Source organism: Salvelinus alpinus, chromosome 17, assembly GCF_045679555.1.
Source record: "Salvelinus alpinus chromosome 17, SLU_Salpinus.1, whole genome shotgun sequence".
NCBI classification, from domain to species: domain Eukaryota; kingdom Metazoa; phylum Chordata; class Actinopteri; order Salmoniformes; family Salmonidae; genus Salvelinus; species Salvelinus alpinus.
Window position 1 is genome coordinate 1,061,190 of NC_092102.1, and position 27,844 is coordinate 1,089,033.

The 27,844-nt window shown below is 45.3% G+C and overlaps 1 protein-coding gene across 2 annotated transcripts in view; it reads left to right on the forward strand.

The window, feature by feature from the left end:
* The first annotated feature begins 4,814 nt into the window (after nt 1-4,814).
* Nucleotides 4,815-27,844, forward strand: part of LOC139541925 (rhomboid-related protein 1-like) — a 73,885-nt gene continuing 50,855 nt past the window's right edge. Inside the window, exons 1-2 of one of the 2 annotated variants that reach the window (XM_071346825.1) lie at nt 4,815-5,303; nt 23,894-24,052. In XM_071346825.1, coding sequence (XP_071202926.1) covers nt 5,265-5,303; nt 23,894-24,052 — 198 coding nt within the window. In that variant the 5' untranslated portion in view covers nt 4,815-5,264. Of the gene's footprint in view, nt 5,304-23,282; nt 23,307-23,893; nt 24,053-27,844 lie in introns of those variants that run through there. The other variant, XM_071346827.1, reaches the window with a different exon arrangement.

Here is a 27,844-nt window from a genome sequence, read left to right on the forward strand (position 1 = left end):
ACAAAAACGTCAATACTTTTATGAAATGTGTTTTCGCGTTGGTAGCACAATTTCTAACTTATTTACATTCATTTTTACTTACACTTGTATGTTGACTCCATATTGATGGAGGTTTTTAGTTTTGACAGACTTCTTAGCGGATGTACAATCATCGTTTCAGGCAACGTTGTAAACTTCCCTTGCTTGGCTAATTTGAAACGACGACAAATATGTCCGCGGGGATTCCCCCAAATGAATAAGGCCGAGGGCTGTCTACTTTGAGTTTGAGCTGCAGCCCTCCTTGCCCATCCAAATAAAAATATTGATAATTTATTTGACCTAGATAAACTGCGACAGTAAAAGGCGCTGCATGGTCATTCTGACGTTTACATTGGCCTCTCTGCTGGACGTGCAATTGTGACTTACCAGTCCAACAACCAACCCAAATTATCTTGGCAACCAGCCATGGAGTCCAACCTCAGAACTGCTTTGGAATGTTGAATATTATCCTCAATGGGTGTTATATAGGTTGACCTCGACCCAAACCACTGAATCAGTCTGTGTGTCTGATTCGTACTGACTGCAGAACTGATGTTGCCTTTTCAACTGGCAGAAACGTGAGCACTTGCCCGTATATTATCTTTTTGAAATTGTATTTTTATAACACATGCATTTTAGTTTCTGGGTTCTATTTTAACAAACCCTCTTAGCGTTGGTGGTAGAGCTACAGTCCAGGGTGTGTCAGAAATATTTTAGATATTTTCACAGCGAGAACTATTGGTGCAGTAGCTGGCGTTGCCACAAAAAGGGTGTTTTTTGATGAATAAATCATTTCTAGGCGTGTTGAGGGTTGACTTATCACTGGCCAATCGGAACATGGCCCATCGCGAAATATGTGGTTGCTTCAAAATGTAGGCCTATCCCATCTTTGCTAAATATGTTGAACATGTTTCAGTCCACTAGTTGAAAGCAATTGCATGGCTTCAATATGGAAATATACTGTTAAACATAGCATTCACACTGATATAGGGGCTAGGGCTACTGTAAATGGCATTATGCCTGAGCCATGGACATGCCAAACGTTGTCAATAACTGAGATTCAATTCAGTATTGATAAGGCCAAGATAGAGCGCATCATTCTGTTAATTTAAATGCATTCCAGGTGACTACCTCATTTAGCTGGTTGAGAGATTGCCAAGAATGTGTAAAGGTTGCGCCCCTCTATATGTAGCCCATATATGTGATGCCATCTGGCCAGAAATAATATGACATGCCATTTATTTTGGTCCACACAGCATCAGATTCATGGTCTACACATACTGAGACATAGGGGGCGCTGTTTCGCTCGCTCGGATGCTTAACTGAGATTAAATTGGCGGAAAGACGCACCAAAGGCGCTACAAGGTCAATACAAGGTGATCCATATGGCGCCTCCGACCACATTTTCGGATCAAGCATAAATTCGCTCTTACGCTTGATCCAAACCGAAAATGTGGTCGGAGCGCTATATGGATGGTGTGACGCAATTGCGGAGTCTCCAGAGTCAAGCAGAGGCTAAATTGAGCTCGGTACCACATCGTTGTGTCCCTCTCAAATGTTTTAACAATACAGAGGGCTCCATATAGCTCCGCATCGACATGATTGGTTGACTGTAGGTGAGGGCGGGAGGTCCTGTATAAAACAAACTCACTGAATGCCCTGGCTTCTGCAGAGAGAGGGCTCTCCACTCCTCTCTGAGTTTATTATTCCACTTCCCCAGCTATTCCAGTGCCACCCGTATCATTGGAAACTGCTTAAAAGGACTGAGGCTTGATTCAACTCAATCAACAAACCTCTTTGGCCTGACACCAAATTGTTGAAATGTGGCATGATATTCTTAACAGTTCAGCACGTCATTTGGGACTTGAACATTGCAGAGATGTTACAGAGCAACACACATTCCATGTCTAAATCTGGGTGGTGGCAAAACCTCTCAACCATAGGCAATTCTCCATCCTGTAAAGAATAACTTCAATGCATTTTATGCTGCAAGAATGTGAGCTCAATCTCTCATCTGTTTGTGCTCTTCCTCCCTCCCTCTCTCTCACTTTCTTTCACTTGTTTTCACTTTCTAATTGTCCTCCCCATTCTCATCTCACTCTCTCCCTTGGTCCTTCTCTCTTTCCCACTGGTTTCACTCTCTACTGCATCCTATCTCTCTCCAAATATCTCTTTCTCCCTCCATATTCAACCCTGGACATTGCATAAAATAGAGCACTTTGGACTAAAACTATGTCACATAGTGACCCGATTAATTTGGCGGTCATTTTCATCATACGGGTGATTCCCCACACTGCCCACTTACAATTGCCGGACATCTGAAAGCGAGAGGGTCAACCATTATCTACTGTACAGTACCAGTCAAAAGTTCGGACACACCTATTCGTTCAAGGGTTGTTGTTTTTTCTTATTTTTTTTTTACTATTTTCTACATTGTAGAATAATGGAATAACACATATGGAATCATGTTGTAACCAAAAAAGTGTTAAACAAATCAAAATATATTTTCTATTTGAGATTCTTGAAAGTAGCCACCCTTTGCCTTCATGACAACTTTGCAAACTCTTGGCATTCTCTCAACCAGCTTCACCTGGAATGCTTTTCCAACAGTCTAGAAGGAGTTCCCACATATGCTGAGCACTTGTTTGCTGCTTTTCCTTCACTTTGCGGTCCAACTCATCCCAAACCATCTCAATTGGGGTGAGGGTTGGGTGATTGTGGAGGCCAGGTCATCTGGTGCAGCACTCCATCACTCTCCTTCTTGGTCAAATAGTTCTTACAAGGCTGGAGGTGTGTCCCATTAACCGCTAATCAGATGGGATGGCGTATCGCTGTAGAATGCTGTGGTAGCCATGCTGGTTAAGTGTGCCTTAAATAAAAAATAAATCACTGACAGTGTCACCAGCAAAGCACCATCACACCACCTCCTCCATACTTCACGTTGGGTACCACACATGCGGAGATCATCCGTTCACCTACTCTGCGTCTCACAAAGACACACGGTTGTAAACAAAAATCTCAAATTTGGACTCATCAGACCAAAGGACAAATTTCCACCGGTCTAAAGTCCATTGCTCTTGTTTCTTGGCCCAAGCAAGTCTCTTCTTATTATTGGTGTCCTTTAGTAGTGGTTTCTTTGCAGCAATTCGACCATGAAGGCCTGATTCACACAGTCTCCTCTGAACAGTTGATGTTGAGATGTGTCTGTTACTTGAACTTTGAGAAGCATTTATTTGGGCTGCAATCTGAGGTGCAGTTAACTCTAATGAACTTATCCTCATGCGGCAGAGGTAACTCTGGGTCTTCCTTTCCTGTGGCGGTCCTCATGAGAGCCAGTTTCATCATGTCGCTTGATGGTTTTTGCGACTGCACTTGAGGGCACACCTGTTAATCGAAATGCATTCCAGGTGACTACCTCATGAAGCTAGTTGAGGAAATACCAAGAGTGTGCAAAGCTGTTATCAAGGCAAAGGGTGGCTACTTTGAATAATATAAAATCTATTTGTTTAACACTTTTTTGCTTACTACATGATTCCATATGTGTTATTTCATAGGTTTGATGTGTTCACTATTATTCTATAATGTAGAAAATAGTAAAAAATAAAGAAGACCTTGAATGAGTAAGTGTGTCCAAACTTTTTACCGGTACTGTATTCACCAAGACCTAGAGAGTCACAGTGTGTGGTGCAATTATGAGATAGACAGACAGAGAGCCTCTGTCTTGTCACTGGGCCAGAGGCAGAGAATCATACGACCTGGGAGTTGGCACTGGATCTGAGAGGGGACAGTGGACTGTAGACGGAGAGGGGATCCTGACCTGTTGTCACACTCTGATGGCCTCATACACTGTCAGGTCATAGCTGAGCCACAGCAACTTTACTAGAGCTTTCAATTGGAGCGAATACACCAGCTCACTTTACGAAGCAGGATTTACTGTATCCCCAGCCATCCTCATTGTCCTTAAGAGAAGTGGTTATGATGTATACATGCATATGGAATAATAATGTGTTCTCTTCTAAGGAAATAGGTCTGGTAATGGCACTGCTCCTACCAAGGCTGCCCACACAAGGGGTTATGAGTCGCCATTCATCAATCTGATGTTCCGACCTTTATGTTCAGGTCCCCATACACCAGTCTCTTCGTAATTTACATGAATTATGCATGGGATTAACATAAAGGCTTTGTACTGGTTTTACTTATAATGATCAATTGTACACCAGGGATTTTTGCCCAAATGTTATTGCAGTTGTATTCATTTATGCGATACCATGGAGGTGGAATTGGTATGCCATCCAAACTGTCTCTGTCAATAATACATGCATGTTTGTGTGTGTATGATTGCATGTGCTATAATATGTCTTTGTGTGTATGATTAGCGTAAAGGGGTACACAGGAAGGGTATTTCGTCATGGTTCTGTAAGTGTGCTTTAGTGTAATATTTGTGTGGTTCCTGTGTGCATCTGAGTGTGATGTATATTCACGTTTCTGTTACAATATGTGATAGGCCTGCATGTACTGTACATGTATGCATATATTCAGTCTGTTCGCAAGTAGCTTAGGTGTTTTCTCTCTCTCTCTCTCTCTCTCTCTGTCCATTTGTATGTGTTTTAGATGTGCCTACGTGCATCCCTATCTGAGCCTGTAGTAGGCACACAGCCGCAGTGGAGCTCATCCTCTCTTCCTCTTCAAGACGCCCTCCTTGCAATGTGGAAAGGAGCTGCAGCCAGTGGCCCCTCCTGTTCCGGTTCCCATTGGCCGAGAGGAGCCACCTCCCTCCCCTGCCTCATTGGTATGCAGGCAGTGCAGTGTCAGTGAGGAGAGAGGGAGCAGTCAGTGCTGCAGGGCAGAGGTTAGCGAGGAGGAGAGTGAGTGAATGAGAGCTGCTGAATCTGCTGTTTGCTTGTTTTGCTGGGCTGCCTCCTTTCCACACAGCACTGGCACCACAGAATACCCTGCCACCACTACAGACGCTGCTGATTACCACGCTAGTTAGCCACGGCGCTAACAGGAGACCAAGGGGCCACCAGGAATCAAGCTATCCGGGTTTCGCCATCCTTTGAGCAGGGGACGTAGCCGTGTCGTGTAGTGGAGGGGGCTGACGCTACGATTTAGTCACCCGCTCCTACCTCCCCCAACCCCACTCCCCGTCCCCGTCCCCTTCTCCCCAACCACCACCAGCAGCCCGCTTGCTCCTCCCTATCTATGCCCTTGTCCTCGGCGGCTCCTCTCAACTCCCTGGCCAGTATATGGATAGAAGCTCCCTGTTTCAGCTCATACAAGAGCAGGTAAGCGAGCAAAGCAGCGGCGGGAGGTTTCTATGGTTACCGTCTCCTGCCAGCAACCAGCCGCACTCTTTCTATCTAGGGATGAAAGACAGGGATGAAAGGCAGGTGTTAGAACTGCTGCTATAGGGGAAGTGGGAAAGGGCATGTGGTATTGTGTTACTTAAAAAAAAAAAATATATATATATATTTTATGTAGTAATTATTAACTTTATTTATTGAACTGCGTTGTTGGTTAAGGGCTTGTAAGCATTTCACGGTAAGGTCTACACCTGTTGTATTCGGCGCATGTGACAAATAAAATTTGATGTCGGCATCAAATAAAATTGTCACATGCGCCGAATACAAACCTTACCGTGAAATGCTTACTTACAAGCCCTTAATTAACCAACAATGCAGTTTTAATAAAATGGTCTTAATAAAATATTTACTAAATATTTTTATTTATTTAAGTAAGTAACACAAAATAGCAATAATGAGGCATCGGTACAGGTTAGTCGAGGTCATTTGTACATGTAGGTATGGGTAAAGTGATAATAAACAGCAAGTAGCAGCAGTGCAAAAACAAAGGGGGGGGGGGGGGGTCAATGCAAGTAGTTCCTGTGGCCATTTGATTAATTGTACAGCAGTCTTATGGCTTGGGGGTAGAAGCTGTTAAGGAGCCTTTTGGACCTGGACTTGGCGCTCCGGTACCGCTTGCTGTGCGGTAGCAGAGAGAACAGTTTATGACTTGGGTGACTGAAGTATTGACCATTTTTTGGGCCCTTCCTCTGACCGCCTAGTATATAGGTCCTGGATGTCAGGAAGCTTTTTAAAATACTTTTACCCATTTTTCTCCCCAATTTCGTAGTATCCAATTGGTAGTTACAGGCTTGTCTCATCGCTGCAACTCCCGTACGGACTTGAGAGAGGCGAAGGTCGAGAGCCTTGCAACCTCCGAAGCACGACCAACCACGCCGCACTGCTTCTTGACACAATGCCCATTTAACCCGGAAGCCATCCACACCAATGTGTCAGAGGAAACACTGTACACCTGGCGACTGTGCCAGCGTGCATTTGCCCAGCCTGCCACAGGAGTCGCTAGAGTGCGATGGGACAAGGACATCCCTGCCGGCCAAACCCATTTGTCATCAAGACAAATGGTGGCTACTTTGAAGAATCTAAAATCTAAAATATATTTTGATTTGTTTAACACTTTTTTGGTTACTACGTGATTCCATATGTGTTATTTCATAGTTTTGATCTTTTCACTTTTATTCTACAGTGTAGAAAATATAAAAAATAACGAAAACCCTTGAATGAATAGGTGTGTCCAAACCTTTGACTGGTACTGTAAGTGTTCCTTTTTTCCAGGTGGGAAAGGGCTGCGTGGAGTGCGATTTGAGGTTGTGTCATCTGTGGATCTGTTGGGGTGGTATGCGAATTGGAGTGCGTCTAGGGTTTCCGGGATGATGGTGTTGATGTGAGCCATGACTAGCCTTTCAAAGCACTTTATGGCCACCGACGTAAGTGCTACAGGGCGGTAGTCATTTAGGCAGGTTACCTTCTCTTTCTTGGGCACAGGAACTATGGTGGTCTGCTTGAAACATGTAGGTATTACAGACTCGGTCAGGGAGAGGTTGAAAATGTCAGTGAAGATAGTTGGTCCACGCATGCTCTTAGTACATGTCCTGGTAATCCGTCTGACTCCGCAGCCTTGTGAATGTTGACTTGTTTAAAGGTCTTGCTCACATCGGCTACGGAGAGCGTGATGACACAGTCATCCGGAACAGCTGGTTCTCTCATGCATGCTTCAGTGTTGCTGGCCTTGAAGCGATCATATGAGGCATTTAGCCCATCTGGTAGGCGCTAGGCACTGGGCAGCTCGCAGCTGGGTTTCCCTTTGTAGGGTGTAATAGTTTGCAAGCCTTGCCACACCCGACGACCATCAGAGCCGGTGTAGTAGGATTCAATCATAGTCCTGTATTGACGCTTTGCCTGTTTGAAGGTTCGTCTGAGGGCATAGCGGGATTTCTTATAAGCCTCCGGATTAGTGTCCCGCTCTTTGAAAGCGGCAGCTCTAGTCTTTAGCTCGGTGCGGATGTTGCCTGTATACCATGGCTTCTGGTTTGGATATGTATGTACAATCACTGTGGGGGCGACGTGGTCAATTCACTTATTGATGAAGCCAGTGACTGAGGTGGTATACTCCTCAATGACATTGGACGAATCCTGGAACATATTCCAGTCTGTGCTAGCAAAACAATTCTGTAGCGTAGCATCCGCGTCATCTGACCACTTCCGTATTGAGCTAGTCACTAGTACTTCCTGCTTAAGTTTTTTCTTGTACGCCAGAATCAGGAGGATAGTATTATGGTCAGATTTTCCAAATGGAGGGCGAGGGAGAGCCTTGTACGCGTCTATGTGTATGGAGTAAAGGTGGTCTAGAGTACTCTCCCTCTGGTGAGCAATACCTCTAGACTACCTTAATATTAGACATCGCGCATCAGCTGTTATTGACAAATAGACTCACACCCTCACCCCTCGTCTTACCGGACGTAGCTGTTCTGTCCTGCCGATACACGGAAAACCCAACCAAATGTATATTATCTGTGTCATTGTTCAGCCACGACTTGGTGAAACATAAACTATTACAGTTTTTAATATCTCGTTGTCAGGATAGTCTCGAACGGAGCTAATCCAGTTTATTCTCCAGTGATTGCACGTTGGCCAATAGATCGTATGGTAGATGCGGGTTACCCACTCGCCAACGAAATCTCACAAGGCACCCTGATCTCTGCCCCCTGTATTTCCTTCTTTTCTTCATGCCAGTCACAGGGATTTGGACCTTGTATGGGAGCAACATTATATCCTTCTTGTCACTCATTAAATAAAAAATCTTTGTCTAGTTCGAGGTGAGTAATCGCTGTTCTGATATCCAGAATCTCTTTTTGGTAAGAGACGGTAGCATCAACATTATGTACAAAATTTAAAAAAGGTCAGATCATGTGTCACAGTTTGTAGAGGTGGAAGTGACATGTTTTCCTGGTTTACCTGTGCAGCAGTGATAGGAATGAATGGTTAAACTCTGGATGAAATAGATTTAGTGTGAATGAATGGATTGTAGGAAGCAGTGGTCACGGGGTAATTTATCTGGAGATAGTTGGTCCTGACCTGATGATTTTACTGTAGTCAGTAGGGCAATCATCTGGGCACTAGCTTGTACCTGTGTTGCTGTGTGCCATAGGTCTGTCTAGGTGTCTGGTCTTTTTCCTATTCCTTGAGTATCTCAGAAATATTGACAGATTTTCCACTTGGTTACATAACAACCCAGGGGCAATGCTGTGCTTTGCAGTATCAAGGTCCAGCACCAGTGGTGTAAAGTACTTCTTAAGTAGTTTTTGTGGGAATCTGTAATTTATTTTACTATTTATATTTGTGACTACTTTTACTTAACTACAGTCCTAAAGAAAATAATGTACTTTTTACTCCATACATTTTCCCTGACACCCAAAAGTACACCCAAAAGTTACATTTTGAATGCTTAGCAGGACAAGAAAATGGTCCAATTCATACTTATCAAGAGAACATCCTTGGTCATCCCTACTGCCTCTGATCTGGCGGACTCAATAAACAAGCATGTTTCGTTTGTAAATTATGTCTGACTGTTGGAGTGTGCCGCTGTCAGAGCTGCTAGGAGTACTGGGTGGAGGAGTCAAGCGCAGAGAGCAGGGATTCAAGAACGTGGATTTATTTTCCAGTAGACAGGGAAAAATGATCATGCCCTAAACACACGGGCGCATGAAGATGCGAGTCCAAAAACACAGGACTAAACTGTCCAGAAAAAATAATAAACCCACAATACAATCCAACACCAAATAACAGAGAAACAAGCCCGCACAAAAGCCAGCGGGCTTACTGCCCTTAAATAGCCTACCCACAAAACTAAACTCAAAACAGGTGCACCCAATCAGCCCAAACTAACAGAAACAAAAAGAAAATAATCGATGGCAGCTAGTAGGCCGGTGACGACGACCGCCGAGCGCCGCCCGAACAGGAAGAGGCACCATCTTCGGCGGGATTTGTGACAGCCGCTGGCTATCCATAAATGTAAAAAAAAATTAAAAAAAATGGTGCTGTCTGGTTTGCTTTATATAAGGAATTGGATTATTATATATTGTTTTACATTTCATACTTAAAGATGCAGAAATCGCTCTGCCTTTTCCTGGTTACTAAAATTCTAACAGTTCGCCTAATTTCAGTTTATGTAGAAATCATTGTACCATCTAAACCGCTGTGAAGTATATTCTCCATAACCAAAAATATTGTATATTCAGCTGTTAGAAGCTGGTGTTAATGACGCAAAAACAAGATTTCAGAACGGGAAGCGTTAGAAATAGGACACATAGAACAGATCTATCGTTTCTTGCCTTCTTGCCTTCTACGGGAATTAAAGATCTATAACTCACATTTCTATATGAATTTGGTCAGGTCACTGAAAAAGTTATATATTGTAGCTTTAAGTACACTGCTCAAAAAAATAAAGGGAACACTTAAAAAACACAATGTAACTCCAAGTCAATCACACTTCTGTGAAATCAAACTGTCCACTTAGGAAGCAACACTGATTGACAATAAATTTCACATGCTGTTGTGCAAATGGAATAGACAAAAGGTGGAAATTATAGGCAATTAGCAAGACACCCCCAATAAAGGAGTGATTCTGCAGGTGGTGACCACAGACCACTTCTCAGTTCCTATGCTTCCTGGCTGATGTTTTGGTCACTTTTGAATGCTGGCGGTGCTTTCACTCTAGTGGTAGCATGAGACGGAGTCTACAACCCACACAAGTGGCTCAGGTAGTGCAGCTCATCCAGGATGGCACATCAATGCGAGCTGTGGCAAGAAGGTTTGCTGTGTCTGTCAGCGTAGTGTCCAGAGCATGGAGGCGCTACCAGGAGACAGGCCAGTACATCAGGAGACGTGGAGGAGGCCGTAGGAGATCAACAACCCAGCAGCAGGACCGCTACCTCCGCCTTTGTGCAAGGGAGAGCACTGCCAGAGCCCTGCAAAATGACCTCCAGCAGGCCACACATTTTTCAGTTTGAGTATTTAAAGCATTTTGCTAGCTAAATCAAAGACTACTTTAATGTATTTTTTTTAATCAATGTCTAATGTGTATCGTGTCAGTCCACCCCCCCCCCCCCCCCAACCCTCATTCACGTTATTGGCTGGCTGGACCAATCCACTGTTCTGTGGCACCAGTTGGGGATTTGACTGATTGACAGATTGGGCACCGAGAGGGAGGCATCGATTATCTGCTGCAGGGTCTAAGGGTCACCAGTGGCCCATCAGTAACACATTGATCAACAGACTTAGAGGTGTGTGCGTTTGTGGGTTCCTCCCGTGGCCGGGAGTCCCATAGGACAGTGTACAATTGGCCCAGCGTTGTCCGGGTTAGGGGAGGGTTTGGGGGCTTTACTTGGCTCATCGCGCTCTTGCGACTTCTTGTGGCGGGCCGGGCGCCTGCAGGCTGACCCCGTCGTCAGTTGAACGGAATTAAGGTTAGGAGTTAGGGTTAGTGGTTAGGTATAGTTTTAAAGTTAGGGGTTATGGTTAGGTTTAGGGAAAATATGATTTTGGATGGGAATCAATTCTTTGGTCGCCACAAGGATAGCAATACAAACTGTGGTGTGTGTGTGTGCGTGCATGTTTTACCCTACCTTTTTTCAATATTTGTGTGTGTGTGTTTATGTATGAGAAGAAGGTGAAAAGCCTTCAAGGAATATTGTGTAAATATCAATGTGGTAAAAGGATGTGCTGTGGTCATGGTGGTGGTTTTCAAAGTTTTCGAGCAGCAGCATGCATAGTGAATCATTTATGAGCAATTCATCGAAGGTGCAGAGGCAGAGGGAATTCTATAGCTTTAATGTGTCTGGTTTCAATGGAGAAAAGCTCTCTTTATGTTAGCCCAGGAAAGCAACGGAGTGTGTGCATGTCAACATCTATTTATCCATAATGTGTGGCAGACCTCAACTTGACAGTGGAGTAGACCAATATTTTCTCCCCTAAGAGATACTTGTTGTTCTTGTCTCCTCAAAATGTCTCTGAAGGCTATATTCTCATTGGCTCAGATGTGTAGACATTCATGTAGGCCTAGATCAGCAGGTTGACTTCATGTTGGTCTAGTCTCCTTTCACTCGTATAGGGCTATGAGTGGAGTTGTGCTACATGTAGCTAGTTGCATGTACCTCTCACATTGGGCTGCTACATCAGACTGCAGCACGAGAGAGAGAGAGAGAGAGAGTAGCTACACGAGTGAGTTTTATTAGTCTTTGTCTGCAGGAGGTAGCAGTGCTGAGCTCAGGCTATTTCTGTCCCATTCAGGCACATACACTCACTGACTCACACTCAGACTCATACTCTTAGCCTTGACAAACACAGACACACTCACACTTCTGTTTGTCTAATGGTTATTTATATAGCCATGTCACTTAATAAGGAAATTGGCAGCCAGAGCTCGAGCTCCACCATCACTGAGCCATGCAATCATTAGTTGATTAATATCTCCTTTGCAATTCCCCTATTTATCAGAGCTATTTTCACTTGCTAGATAAAGACTGATGATCTGAGGACAGTGTTATACAGTTTTGACGTGTATATATGCCAACCATAGGAAGGATGAGGTTTTTATTTTCTCTTTCATCGAGGTCTGATGCCATCAGCATGGTGCTTTTCATGCATAGCATTTGAGGAATGTCTCCTGCTGCTGTTTGTGTGACTGTGTGTCAAAGGGAGAAAATGGAGTCATGGATTCGACATGAATCAAGGAGTTTTGCTCTGTCTGTGTAGAGCGAGGGTAGAGACTAGAGAGCGAGAGAGAGCTGTTGTCGTGTCCTGACTGCCACCATCTTGCAGTCAGTGCCATAGTAGCCTAGAATGCTGCTGATGTATATTAATTAGAGGGCCCAGTTGTCAAAGAACAGCAGTGGATCCTGGGGGCGCTGGAGCTGATTCACTGCTTTGCTCAGACGCTATCGCTATGCTAATACACTGCCACGCAAATATTACTGCAACACTGATACTACTGTCATACGACAGCAATACTCAGATGCTACATGTATACTACTACCCTGCTGTACTTGTACTCTGGTATGGAAATTAAGGGTTTTGGGCACTGGCATAGCAAGCTAGTAGACCACCATTTTTACTAGCCCAGTCTGAAAAGTACTAGCCTTGGGCTATCTTCATTTACAACCCTGCTCATACTACAACACTACTACACCACTCTGATACTACTACAGTACTTAAAATATTACGACACTTCTTCTACAATGCCACATTACTACAGTCATGCTACTACAGTACTACACTCTTACTACTACACAGTACTATGTACTGTAGGCACACACAGACCCATCCATTTTAGTCTGGATGTGAGGATGTAGATCTTGCAATGTGGACAAACAAAGCTTCCTTGTTTTTATTTAGGGCCAAGGTCTGTTCCCAGGTCAGGGTTTCCTCCCCCTCCCACTGTAGTGCTGGCCTCAGTTAAGTGACACCTGCTCTGGGGTTAGCCTCAGTGGCTGGTTGTCTGCTGACGGTAATAGAGGTCTTGAGGGTTAACGACGTGATCTTTCCCCTGCAGTCAGCACAGCCGCCTCCTCCTCCTCCACACTATTTCATCCCCTTATCTTCATCCATCCCCTTCTACTTGCTCCCACCATATTTTCTTCACCCTATCTTGTTTTTCTCTATTTTTGTTAAAACCCTTTCACCCTCTTCATCCGCAGGTCCTGCTGAAACCCCCCCCCCCCCTTGACCCCTTAGCCCTCACCTCTTTCATCATCCCTTTTTCACCAGCCCATCCTTCTATCCATTCCTCTAATTATCTCTCCATCTATATCCTTCTTTCCCTATACTCCAGTGCTCTCTACCCCCCTCCTCTCTCAATCCCACCTCGTAAAAGGGAAATACGAAAGCTGTGACACACAGGAAACCCGTAACCATGGTGACGATGTGGCTTGTCAACGCATCATCCTCCCGATGTTGTATTACTTCAATAACAGCTCCCTTTCAGCACCATCCCCTCGATCTCCTCCTCTCTCTCTCTCTCAGCTCTCTCTCTCAGCTCTCTCTCTCTCAGCTCTCTCTCGCAGCTCTCTCTGTCGCAGCTCTCTCTCTCTCAGCTTTCACTCTCTCTCTCTCTCTCTCTCTCCACTCTCTCTCGCTCTCTCTCTCTCTCTTCATCTCTCTCTCTCACTCTTCATCTCTCTCTTCATCTCTCTCTCTCTCGCTCTTCCTCTCTCTCTCTCTCTCTCTCTCGCTCTTCCTCTCTCTCTCTCTCTCGCTCTTCCTCTCTCTCTCTCTCGCTCTTCCTCTCTCTCTCTCTCTCGCTCTTCCTCTCTCTCTCTTCCTCTGTCAAACAGTCATGGACCCCACTAGCCTTACTAAGAAAAAAAGGTGAAGCTTATAACCTAACGTTCATTCGTCTCTGTTTTCCTCACTGAATGTATTGATTGTTAATCGTCATAATTACCAACAAGGACCAATCTTTCACCACCTCTTCACCTTCATTCTCAGCTCCCGGTACATGTGTAACACCCTTCCAGTAGAAGGTTAGGCAAATACTGTCTCTATTTACAGTATAGGCTACAGTTTAATTTGCAGTGTAAAACCCCACATGGTAACTGTGGCGATGTGACAATGACATATGGGGCCAGACAGTGATCAGACTCCGTGGCTCCTCTGTGTCTCCGGGTGAGAGATGGTGGAGAGGATCCTATTAGAATCTTGTGTGTGGAACTGTGGATGCAGAGCACCGGAGTGTGTCACAGCCTTCTGATAGACTTGGACTGTTGGAGTGTGTTAGAGCCGTCTGACTGACTGAATGCTACACAGTGGTTGAGCAGTCTCTGACGTTCTCTCTTTTCCTCTATTTCTCTCTCTCTCTCCTCATCTTTTTCTCAATTCAATTGTCTTTCTCTCTCCCCTGCTCTCTGTATACAGTGGCAAGAAAAAGTATGTGAACCCTTTGGAATGACCTGGATTTCTGCATAAATTGGTCATCAAATTTGATCTGATCTTTATCTAAGTCACAACAATAGACAAACATAGTGTGCTTAAACTAATATCACACATTATTGTATTTTTCTTGTCTATATTGAATACATCATTTAAATATTCACAGTGTAGTTTGGGAAAAAGTATGTGAACCCCTAGGCTAATGACTTCTCCAAAAGCTAATTGGAGTTAGGAGTCAACTAACCTGGAGTTGAATCAATGAGACGAGATTGTAGATTTTGGTTAGAGCTGCCTTGCCCTATAAAAAACACTCACAAAATTTGAGTTTGCTAGTCACAAGGAGCGTTGCCTGATGTGAACCATGCCTTGAACCAAAGAGATCTCAGAAGACCTAAGATTAAGAATTGTTGACTTGCATAAAGCTGGAAAGGGTTACAAAAGTATCACTAAAAGCATTGATGTTCATTAGTCCACGGTAAGACATTGTCTAAAAGTTCAGCACTGAAAAAGTTCAGCACTGTTGCTAGTGTAACGGATGTGAAATGGCTAGCTAGTTAGCGGTGGTGCGCGCTAATAGCCTTTCAATCGGTGACGTCACTTGCTCTGAGACCTTGAAGTAGTGGTTCCCCTTGCTCTGCAAGGGCCGTGGCTTTTGTGGAGCGATGGGTAACGATGCTTCGTGGGTGACTGTTGTTGATGTGTGCAGAGGGTCCCTGGTTCGTGCCCGGGTAGGGGCGAGGGGACGGACTAAAGTTATACTGTTACATTGGTGCCGTGACCCGGATCACTGGTTGCTGCGGAAAAGGAGGAGGTTAAAAGGGGGGTGAGTGTAACGGATGTGAAATGGCTAGCTAGTTAGCGGTGGTGCGCGCTAATAGCCTTTCAATCGGTGACGTCACTTGCTCTGAGACCTTGAAGTAGTGGTTCCCCTTGCTCTGCAAGGGCCGCGGCTTTTGTGGAGCGATGGGTAACGATGCTTCGTGGGTGACTGTTGTTGATGTGTGCAGAGGGTCCCCGGTTCGCGCCCGGGTAGGGGCGAGGGGACGGACTAAAGTTATACTACTCTCCCTATGAGTGGCCGTCCTGCAAAGATGACTGCAAGAGCACAGTGCAGAATGCTCAATGAGGTTAAGAAGAATCAGAGTGTCAGCTAAAGACTTACAGAAATCTCTGGAACATGCTAACACCTCCGTTGACGAGTCTACGATATGTAAAAACACTAAACAAGAATGGTGTTCATGGGAAGATACCACGGAAGAAGCCACTGCTGTCCAAAAAAAACATTGCTGCACGTCTGAAGTTTGCAAAAGTGCACCTTGATGTTCCACAGTGCTACTGGCAAAATATTCTGTTGACAGATGAAACTACAGTTGAGTTGTTTGGAAGGAACACACAACACTATGTGTGGAGAAAAAAAGGCACAGCACACAAACAAGCACACCAAGTATGGTGGAGGGAGCATCATGGTTTGGGGCTGCTTTGCTTCCTCAGGCCCTGGACAGCTTGCTATCATCGACGGAAAAAGGAATTCCCAAGTTTATCAAGCCATTTTGCAGGAGAGTGTTAGGCTATCTGTCCGCCAATTGAAGCTCAACAGAAGTTGGGTGACACAACAGGACAACAACCCAAATCACAGAAGTAAATCAACAACAGAATGGCTTCAACAGAAAAAAAATACGCCTTTTGGAGTGGCCCAGTCAGTCCTGACCTCAACCCGATTTGAGATGCTGTGGCATGACCTCGAGAGCAGTTCACACCAAACATGAAACAGTTTTGTAAAGAGGAATGATCCAAAATTCCTCCTGACCATGCAGGTCTGATCCACAACAACAGAAAACGTTTGGTTGAGGTTTATGCTGCCAAAGGAGGGTCAACCAGTTCTTACATCCGAGGGTTCACATACTTTTTGCAACCTGCAGTGTGAATGTTTACACGGTGTGTTCAATAAAGACATGAAAATGTTTTAATTGTTTGTGTGTTATTAGTTTAAGCAGACTGTGTTTGTCTATTGTTGTGACCTAGATGAAGATCAGATCAAATTTTATGACCAATTTATGCAGAAATCCACATATTTCCAAAGGGTTCACATACTTTTTCTTGCAAATGTATCCATCTCCCTCCCTCCTTCCCTCCACCTCTCTCCCTCCCTCCCTCCCTCTCTCCCCATCCTATCGTCCTAGTGCCCTACACTCAGCCTATGCAAAATGTTGGCCTTATCTGCAACCCTTCTTTCTCTCCCCAGGGGAAGAATAGGCTGTGTTTAAACAAACCTCTGTGAAACACACAGTAAGGGGATTAAGTCAAAATAGATCTGGGACATTTTTTCTTTTTTGGTTCATTCTCATACATGCATTTGCTTTAGCCGCATTTCAGGAAGCCACTTCCCAAGCTCAAGACTGTCAGGCCCAGCCAGCGAGGGGCCCCAGCATTCAGCCAATATTACTCAGTGTGTGATACGTTCTCGCGATGACTGAGAAGGGAGATGGCTCAGATCACTGATGTGTGTGTGTGTCCATGTGTGTATTTGTGTTCGTGTCGGTCTGTGTTTGTACTTTTGTATGGGTGCCTGCCTGTTGGGATGAAAAATGGCTTCACAACAAAGTTGTCTGTGATTGTGAAAACACAAGAATTTACAGTATTTGCTGTTAGCTCCCTGCCATTTCAGAAGGCTGATACCATTTGGTTGCTTGCATCAACAGAGCAAACATGCAGGGCCGGTTCCAGGCATAAGCGACATAAGCGGTCAATTAGGGCCCCGGCCTGAGAGTAAGAATAGTAGAATACACAAGGTGCAATTTCAAAATTTGTTTGTGCATCAGCAGTTTTTCTCTTATGTCAGTCACTGACAGTCACTCAATTAGCCATGTCCGCTAACCATTTTTATATTGGTAGTAATTTTTATATTGGTAGTCTAGCAAGCTATCTAAACTTGTAGTAATCATGGCCGAATACTGACTGGGCACGCAGGGCACTTGCCCAGGGTCCCTGACCTCCAGGGAGACCCATTTGATTTTGTTAGTCATTCTCACTCGGATATCATATTAACATGGCATAAGTCATTACAAAATGTGTAGAATTGCAGGAAAATAGTTTTTAAAACTGCCAACATTTCTCATGCAACATTTGCATGAAAATTAACTTTCAAACAAAAATATGTCTCCCCATCGTCAAAAGGGGGGGCCTGTCACGTTCCTGACCTTATTTTCCTTTGTTTAACTTTGTTTAGTTGGTCAGGACATGAACTGGGTGGGTAGTCTATGTTATGTGTTTCTATGTTGGGTTCAATGTGTTGCCTGATATGGTTCTCAATTAGGGGCAGGTGTTTGACGTTTCCTCTGATTGAGAACCATATTAAGGTAGGCTGTTCACACCGTTTGTTTGTGAGTGATTGTCTTCCGTGTTTGTATATGTACCACACGGGACTGTTTCGTTTGTTCTAGTCTGTACCTGTTCGTGCGTTCTTCGTGTTTATGTAAGTTCATATGTTCAGGTCGGTCTACATCGTTTTTTGTTTTGTCATTTCTCAAGTGTGTTACGTATTCGTCTTGATTTAATAAATCATTCATGTATTCCACCTACGCTGCATTTTTTCCTTCTCGCCTCTCCTCATCCGAGGAGGAGGAAGAATATGACAGCCGTTACAGGGCCACTAAAATGTTTTGCCGCGAGGTGGAGGGCCTCCCAACAAAATCTCGCTTAGGGCCTCCAAAAGGCTAAAGCCGGCCCTGCAAAAATGCTACCATCTGACTCGAAGCATGATCAAAGCTAACACACTAGTATTTGACTGCTAATACCCTGCCCCTAACTAATAAATAAGTAAAAAGAGACCTTGGGAAGGTGAGCGGTAGAAATGCAATTGTGTTCAATTAAACAGCCGTAAACGTTGCTGAAATCAGTCCCGGGGAGGAGGAAAAGAACTCCACAGAGAGAGAGGGATCGACACACACAAACACACTGTATCAGACACTCCCAGGGATTTTCTGATGAATCTTCCTTGTTCCTGAGTTGAGCTGGCGAACTGTAAACCTTGAGACTGCTACAGTAGAGACTGGCAGTAGCAGGCTCAGTGTTTTATAGAACCACTCTACCCTCCTGAGGCAGCCAGGGAATGGCCTCTGCCTACTGAGTCATGGAGCCATCTATATTCAGAATGAGAGGATCTCCTCCTGTATTTACACAGACCAACATGATACACACTGTGGGTGACTCCAGAGTGATGCAACAGCTGAAAGACCACTTTTCGGCCCTAGAGCAACAAGGAGCTGTTGGTTTAATCTCTTTTATCATTATTTGAAACACAGACACAGAAACACAGACACAGCTAGACAGCCTAAAGAGAAACTAGAACAGGATATTAATGCGCCATCGAAACAAATTAAATCTAATATAAATAAATAAAGAGGCAGTCGACGATGGATAGATACAGTACAAACACAAAAACACACTAGAATGCGGGCTCACAGACACTGTACACCACACACACATACACACCCTACACTTTATGGGCCATTTTTAACCAGGCACTATTTCAGAATGCTAAACTCTGGCATTTTTATGACACTCCCTGCTTAAATCAATTACGGGGAGGCCGAGGCATGCAAGCATCAGCGGTAATAACCCATGGGGGCCTCACAGTGAGAGTGGTGATTCATGAAAACCACAATGATTTGTCCACAAATGCAAATGTGGTAGAACCCAACTCACTAACTCCAAAAATGAAAGAAAAAGAGAATACACAATGTATGTACAATGACATATGGTGTCAGCAGTGGGATTTCAGTGGTACAATGTGTTCAGATCACGGTGTACAATTAGAAGGACCTGTTGGCCCATCTTTGTTATCAGTCCTGCCAATGCGTGTTGTTACCAGTCTGTTATTTTCTTTAGGCCTGCCCATTTAATTAGATAGAAAAAATACAGCTGGCTTGTGTTCTGTTTTTAAGGCTGGTCTGATTCTTCCAATGATGTTCCCACTGACAATATGGTTTAATTAATGCTGCTCTTATTGTCATGTTCTTCCCTCTTGGCTCTGTTGCTCGCCATTGTCCTGGCATGTCTGTTGTGTCTCTGCTGTCGACCGCTGTCTATGGAATAGTTCAGCCCTACTCAATAGGTGACCTCCTGGACGAAATGTTATATATTTTTAAGATCCTGTCTGGCTTTTGAATTACTGTTGAGAATTGTAATAGTTGAATGCAGAAGGTGCAATTTTGAAATTTGGTGGTACATTAGCAGTTTTTATATGAACACACAAGACATGGCCAAATGTGTAGAATTGCATGAAATTAGCTTTAAAAGGGCAAAATTCTCTCTGCCAACAAGAGAGGTGTGAACAGTTTGAACAGTTTTTGTCATGGACAGTGTGTGTGTGAGTTCGTGTGTGTGTGCGTGTGTGTGTGTGTGTGTGTGTGTGTGTGTGTGTGTGTGTGTGTGTGAGTTCGTGTGTGTGTGCGTGTGTGTGTGTGTGTGTGTGTGTGTGTGTGTGTGTGTGTGTGTGTGTGTGTGTGTGTGTGTGTGTGTGTGTGTGTGTGTGTGTGTGTGTGTGTGTGTGTGTGTGTGTGTGTGTGTGTTAAAAATAGATGTGGCGCAGGTTGCTGAGGGGCTGATCATTTCTGGGGGGGGGGGTCGCATGGGTTTCAAGGTGGGGGTTTGTTACTACGCCGATAAATGACTATATATCCATGTGGACATGGTACTGGTACCCTGTGTATATAGCCAAGTTATTGTGTTATTCCGCATTATCTTTCTATTATTTAAACATGTTCTCTCACTGTTGGGAGAGTGTCACGCCCTGGCCTTAGTATTCTTTGTTTTCTTAATTATTTTAGTTAGGTCAGGGTGTGACATGGGGAATGTATGTGTTTTTTGTAGTGTCTAGGGTGGTTGTAAGGTTTAGGGGGTTTATTAGAGTAGTTGGGTTTATGTTTTGTATAGTAGTCTAGCTGTGTCTATGGTTGAGTGTAGGTATCTAGGAAAGTCTATGGTTGCCTGAATTGGGTCTCAATTAGAGACAGCTGGTTATTGTTGTCTCTGATTGGGAGCCATATTTAAGGCAACCATAGGCTTTAGCTGTTTGTGGGGAATTGTCTATGTTGAACGTAAGTAGTTTGTGTGTGCACTTGCGTTTGTAGCTTCACGGTCGTTTGTTGTTTTTGTATAGTTTGTATAAGTGTTTCGTTTCATGTTCATCTTCGTTGTTATAATAAAAGAAGATGGCTTATTTTCCACATGCTGCGTTTTGGTCCGTCTCTCCTCCACACGATCGTGACAGAATTCCCCACCAACATGGGACCAAGCAGCGTAAATCAAGGCAGAGTGGCTGGAAGCCCGAGAGGCTACCCCAAAATTTTCTTGGGGGAGGGCACACGGGGAGTGTGGCTGGGTCAAGTGGGAGAATTGAGCCAGTTCCCCGTGCTTACCATCAGGAGCAGTTGGCTAAACGAAGGTATGAGTCGGAGAATGTGGAGGAGTTATTGGACAGATTGGAGGAAAGTGAAAGGATGGGAGATTATGAGACATTTGAGGAGTTGTTGGTGTTATTGGAGGAGAGCGAAGAGAGAGAGATGTTGATATGGGGGAGCATACAACCAGGTAAGGTTGGGAAGCCTCCTGTGTGTCTCCTGAGCCCTGTACGCACTGTTCCTTCTTCCCGCACTCTTCCTGAGGTGCGTGCCCTCAGCCTGGTACCACCAGTACCGGTACCACGCACCAGGCCTATAGTGCGCCTCGAGAGTCCAGTGTGCCCTGTTCCTCCTCCACGTACTAGCCCTATGGTGCGTGTCTCCAGTCTGGTACCACGCACCAAGCTTCCTGTGTGTTCCCAGAGTCCTGTGCGTCCTGTTGCTGCTCCCCGCACTAGCCCTGAGATGCGTGTCCCCAGCCCGGTACCACCAGTTCCGGCACCACGCACTAGGCCTAATGTGCGTCCCCAGGGTCCAGTATGCCCTGTTCCTTCTCCCCGCACTAGCCCTGAGATGCGTGTCCCCAGCCCGGTACCACCAGTTCCGGCACCACGCACTAGGCCTAATGTGCGTCCCCAGGGTCCAGTATGCCCTGTTCCTTCTCCCCGCACTAGCCCTGAGATGCGTGTCCCCAGCCCGGTACCACCAGTTCCGGCACCACGCACTAGGCCTAATGTGCGTCTCCAGGGTCCGGTATGCCCTGTTCCTTCTCCCCGCACTAGCCCTGAGATGCGTGTCCCCAGCCCGGTACCACCAGTTCCGGCACCACGCACTAGGCCTAATGTGCGTCCCCAGGGTCCAGTATGCCCTGTTCCTTCTCCCCGCACTAGCCCTGAGATGCGTGTCCCCAGCCCGGTACCACCAGTTCCGGCACCACGCACTAGGCCTAATGTGCGTCTCCAGGGTCCGGTATGCCCTGTTCCTTCTCCCCGCACTAGCGTGAAGGTGCGTGTCCTTAGCCCGGTGCCTCCAGTTCCGGCACCACGCACCAGGCCTACAGTGCGCCTCATCCGGCCAGAGCCATCCGTCTGCCCAGTGCCATCTGAGCCATCCGTCTCCCCAGCGCCATCTGAGCCATCCGTCTCCCCAGCGCCATCTGAGCCGTCCGTCTCCTCAGCGCCATCTGAGCCGTCCGTCTCCTCAGCACCATCTGAGCCGTCCGTCTCCCCAGCGCCATCTGAGCCGTCCGTCTCCCCAGCGCCATCTGAGCCATCCGTCTCCCCAGCGCCATCTGAGCCATCCGTCTGCCCAGTGCCGTCTGAGCCATCCGTCTGTCCCGAGCCATTAGAGCCGCCCGTCTGTCCCGAGCCGTTAGAGCCGCCCGTCTGTCCCGAGCCGTCAGAGCCGTTAGTCAGTAAGGAGCCGCTAGAGCCGCCAACCAGACAGGATCTGCCAGAGCCGCCAACCAGACAGGATCTGCCAGAGCCGCCAACCAGACAGGATCTGCCAGAGCCGCCAACCAGACAGGATCTGCCAGAGCCGCCAACCAGACAGGATCTGCCAGAGCCGCCAGCCAGCCATGAGCAGCCAGATCCGTCAGCCAGCCATGAGCAGCCAGATCCATCAGCCAGCCATGAGCAGCCAGATCCGTCAGTCAGCCATGAGCCGTCCAGCCAGGATCCGCCAGAGCCGGCCAGCCAGGATCCGCCAGAGCCGGCCAGCCAGGATCCGCCAGAGCCGGCCAGCCAGGATCCGCCAGAGCCGGCCAGCCAGGATCCGCCAGCCAGCCAGCCAGGATCCGCCATTCAGTCCGGTGCTGCCCTTCAGTCCGGTGCTGCCCTTCAGTCCGGTGCTGCCGTACCTCAGTCCGGAGCTGCCCCTTATCCTGGGGCTGCCCCTTATCCTGGTGCTGCCCCTTATCCTGGTACTGCCCCTTATCCTGGTGCTGTCCCTTATCCTGGTGCTGTCCCTTATCCTGGTACTGCCCCTTAGTCCGGTGCTGCCTCTTAGCCCGGTGCTGCCCCTTATCCTGGTACTGCCCCTTATCCTGGTGCTGTCCCTTATCCTGGTGCTGCCCCTTAGTCCGGTGCTGCCCCTTAGTCCGGTGCTGCCCCTTAGTCCGGTGCTGCCCCTTATTCCAGTGGGGTTAAGAAAGCGGGTAGTGACTATGGTGGGGTGGGGACCACGACCAGTGCCGGAGCCGCCGCCGTGGACGGACGCCCACCCAGACCCTCCCCTAGACTATGTGCTGGTGCGCCCGGAGTTCGCACCTTAAGGGGGGGGTTATGTCACGCCCTGGCCTTAGTATTCTTTGTTTTCTTAATTATTTTAGTTAGGTCAGGGTGTGACATGGGGAATGTATGTGTTTTTTGTAGTGTCTAGGGTGGTTGTAAGGTTTAGGGGGTTTATTAGAGTAGTTGGGTTTATGTTTTGTATAGTAGTCTAGCTGTGTCTATGGTTGAGTGTAGGTATCTAGGAAAGTCTATGGTTGCCTGAATTGGGTCTCAATTAGAGACAGCTGGTTATTGTTGTCTCTGATTGGGAGCCATATTTAAGGCAACCATAGGCTTTAGCTGTTTGTGGGGAATTGTCTATGTTGAACGTAAGTAGTTTGTGTGCACTTGCGTTTGTAGCTTCACGGTCGTTTGTTGTTTTTGTATAGTTTGTATAAGTGTTTCGTTTCATGTTCATCTTCGTCGTTATAATAAAAGAAGATGGCTTATTTTCCACATGCTGCGTTTTGGTCCGTCTCTCCTCCACACGATCGTGACAGAGAGACTGTTTACAAAGCATATGACAAATAATATTTGACTTGATTTTACCTTTGCCACCTAGGAAATGTATGTGACCAGGGGATTACTGATGCACTCATGAAGACTCATCCATACAGTATCTCTCTACAGCACTGCTGCTTATTGAGTGCGATGTGCTTTAAAAAAAAGTACAGCACATAAGATGCATTATGATTATGTATAACGGGAGGTAAAGAAAGAGAATCACTCTAATACTCAGGGATGAGGTCAATTCCCTTTTAAATTCACGATCATTTAAAAAAAATCTTCCATGAAAATCAAATTCAGTGTATTTGAATGGAATCGAGCCCATTCTTGCTAATAGGCACTACTATCATCATCAACAGCACTATTCTGGTCAGCCTGTACTGAGTGTTTGTTGTGTTGTGTTTGCCAGCTGGACCCAGACAACACCGGTTTCATCGCAGTGGAGAACTTCACCAGTTTGGTGGAGCACCATGAGCTGCAGCTGGACCCTTCCAAACTGGACATGCTGTTCGCCCTGGTGCAGAGCAACGAGGATGGACAGGTGTGCTACCAGGAGCTCATTGAGCTGGTAAGTGGCTGAAAGGGTACACACACAGAAGCATGCACGCACACACACACAGAGGCACATTCATACAGAAGAAGGCATAGTACACACACACACACACACACACACACACACGCTACAGAATTATTTGAGAAAGGTTAGAATTGCACACTCAAATTATTTCATGATAATACACACAAGTGCGCCTCACACGCACACGCACACGCACACGCACACGCACACACACACACACACGCACGCATACAGACATTCAAACTCATAATTCATAGCATGAGGATATCATGCACTTGTAGCGTAATGTACTGTATTATCTGGTGGTGGAGCAGAGGAGAAAACCTTGCCTCAATGTCTTCTGCTGAGTAGTGTTCTGAGTCTTGTGATGCTGCTTGGGGGTCCGAGACATCATTCTTATTCATTCCTCTCTACTTAACCTGTCTGTGTTTAGACCTGGTGTTCCTATTATGAATGAATTCAAAGCCTTTTAAAGGGGCTGAGGTGATTCTCAGCCCTGTGTAGCCGCAGACCAGAGCATGTTTCCGTTCCTCCTCACACCATACGGTGTAAGCAGCGGGATTAATTAAACGCAATGCAATCCCTGACGTTTTCACTTCGCTAAGCCGATTCCTTCTTTCCCTCTGTGTTGGTCATGGTTTGTGATGAAAGCTTTCATTTCAAATTCTCAGGCCTCGCGTCTCGTGTGTGATCAGCAATGCAGATGCTCTCGCTGACATTTGAACCCCATCCTTTATTTTACTCTCCTCCTTCTACCATCCACTCTTCCCTTTATGGATCTTCACGCCTATTCCTTCTGTTTCTCCCTCCATCCAAGCTGTGATACTCTTTCCTCCGACTACTCCCTTCTGCAGATATTATCCTCCTTTAATTGAACCCATTTTTTCTCAACGTGATCATACACCCCAGGGAGATTTATAGGAGGGACATCATTGACAGAATGTGACGGAGGACATTGCAGTGTTGTGTTCAAGACCACCGAAAGTGAGACCGAGCCAAGACAAAGACGGGAGCTAATCGAGTCTGAGTCAAGACCATGATTGTAATTATGTCAGATCACCACAATAATAAGAGCTCAAAATGTACAGTATTTCAGTGTTAATATTTCAGTCGAACATATAGATTCTTTAGCCATTCAAATTTGTAAAAAAGAAATTTAGCTCTACAAATTATCACTAAACAAAACTGGTGTCAAATTATAGATAAAACGACAAAATATGTAAAATGTTCTCAAATTTGCCCCAGTCTCCCCTACTAGTGGAGCAAGAAAATTCTGACAAGTGCGACAAGGTTTGAGGATATTTTTCAACAAAAGTAAAGGACAGTAACGTTATGAGTAAAGTAGGAAGCATACTTTATAAATGTAGCATGAAGGAAGTGTGTATTTGGCCTGGCGAAGCGGTTTTATGTGTTGACTGAACTGGGGTTGGTAATTATGAGTTTACTGCTCCGCTGGTCTCGTGACGAAATGATGGTCTTGGAATTATCGTTGCCCAAGACCGAATCAAAATGTATCCGAGTCCGAGACAAGACCAAGACACTCAATATGTGGTCTCGAGACCGGACTCAAGACCAGTCTGTTCTCGAGTATTACACCACTGTGACAGTGGTATGAAAATGTATGCACTAGTTAAGAGCGTCTGCTAAATGACAAAAATGTAAATGTTTAATGGTATTTTTTGTTGGAAAGTGCACCACTGCCATTATATTATCTCATCAATCAAATTGATTTCAATCAATCAAAATATTCATAAAGCCCTTTTTCCATCAGCCGATGTCACAAAGTGCTGTACAGAAACCCAGCCTAAAACTCCAAACAGCAAGCAATGCAGATGTAGAAGCACGGTGGCTAGGGAAAACTCCCTAGAAAACTCCCTAGAAACTCCCTAGAAACCTAGAGAGGAACCAGGCTCTGAGGGGTGGCCAGTCCTCTTCTGGCTGTGCCGGGTGGAGATTATAACAGAACATGGCCACGATGTTCAAACGTTCATAGATGACCAGCAGGGTCACGTGATAATAATAATCACAGTGGTTGTAGAGGGTGCAACAGGACTGCACCTCAGGAGTAAATGTCAGTTTGCTTTTCATAGCTGATCATTCAGAGTTAGAGACAGCAGATGCGGTAGAGAGAGAGTCCTAAACAGCAGGTCCGGGACAAGGTAGCACATCCAGTGAACATCTAGCCTGAGTTAAGACTTGACCAGGAAGATAGAACACCCCTGCCCAGGGAGATAGAGCAGTGTGTATGTGTGACAGTGTTGCTTTCGTGCTATGTGTGTTTTCACATGTTTATTCACTGTACACTCTACATATAGTGCATTCGGAAAGTAATCAGACCCCCTGCCTTATTCTAAAATGGATTTTTAAAATCCTCATCAATCTACACACAATACCCCATAATTACAAAGCAAAAACAGGTGTTTGGAAATGTTAGCAAATGTATTAAAAACATTATACAGAAATACCGTATTTACAAGTATTACAAGTATTCAGACCGTTTGCAATGAGTCTCGAAATTGAGCTCACGTGCATTCTGTTTCCATTGATCATCCATGAAATGTTTCTACAACTTGATTGGAGGCACACACCTGTCTATATAAGTCCCACAGTTGACATTGCATGTCAGAGCAAAAACCAAGCTATGAGGTCGAAGGAACAGATCAAGCTATGAGCTCTGAGACAGGATTGTGTCGAGGCACAGATCTGTGGAAAGGTACCAAAAAATGTCTGCAGCATTGAAGTTCCCCAAGAACACAGTGGCCTCCATCATTCTTAAATGGAAGAAGTTTGAAACCACCAATACTTTTGTAAATAATGTATTTCTGTATATTTTATTTATAATGTCGTGACGTGACTTTCATTAACGTGATGACTGTTATTTATCGAATCAACTATGTTTAATTGCCAGATGATTTCAATTAATCATGTAGCAATTAGCTCATTAGGAATTTTGGGCACCACGGGAAAAGTTGTTTAACAAGTTACCATCTCCCGAATTAACTCTAGAAGATATGTAGATATCTCTTACATCAATAACAGTCACCTGTTAATCATTACCTCATCAGTCTCATTCTGAACGTCGCAGACTTCTTGAATCCACAAGAACCCCAGCCTTTCTGATTATTCAGTACTACGCAAATTGATTTAATCATTTATTTACTAACTAACTAAATAATAACACAGAATACACATTCACAATTACTTTAGACAAAAGTCCCTAGTGGACTGACAAGATATGACAGCTTGTTACACACATGGAGAGGGAGGGGTAGATAAAGAGAGGGAGAGGCAAAGAGAGTCAAACTTAACGTACATTTGGAATCTACCCTTAAAGTAATAATAATACTTTGCTCATGAACCATCGTCCATTTGGGGTAAGGAATGTAATGTATTTACGTGTAGATGTCTTTGTCCTTCGTCTCTCTGAAACCAATCGATCCTTCTATGGAAGTGGCTTGATGAGTGTAAGGCTCTGGTTGTCCACCAGAGGTCACAAAGTCCTTCTTAGTTGTTCTGGTTTATAGTGGATGTTTCTTTAGATGCTCAAATGATTGTCTGGGATGGGATCTTCTCCTTCCTTTCTCAGGTAGATAGTCAAGTTTTAGACCACTTTACATGCACAGCTGCAGACTGTCAAATGTTCTGGTCTAGTCTATCTTCACTCATGTTGAGAGTTTCAGAGTTTCTAACCATTTCAACATGTGGCCAACGCTCCACGCTTTTCTGGTCTGATAGATGAGCTTATCTTCTCACCTCGTGTTGAGTCTTAGAGTTTCAACCATT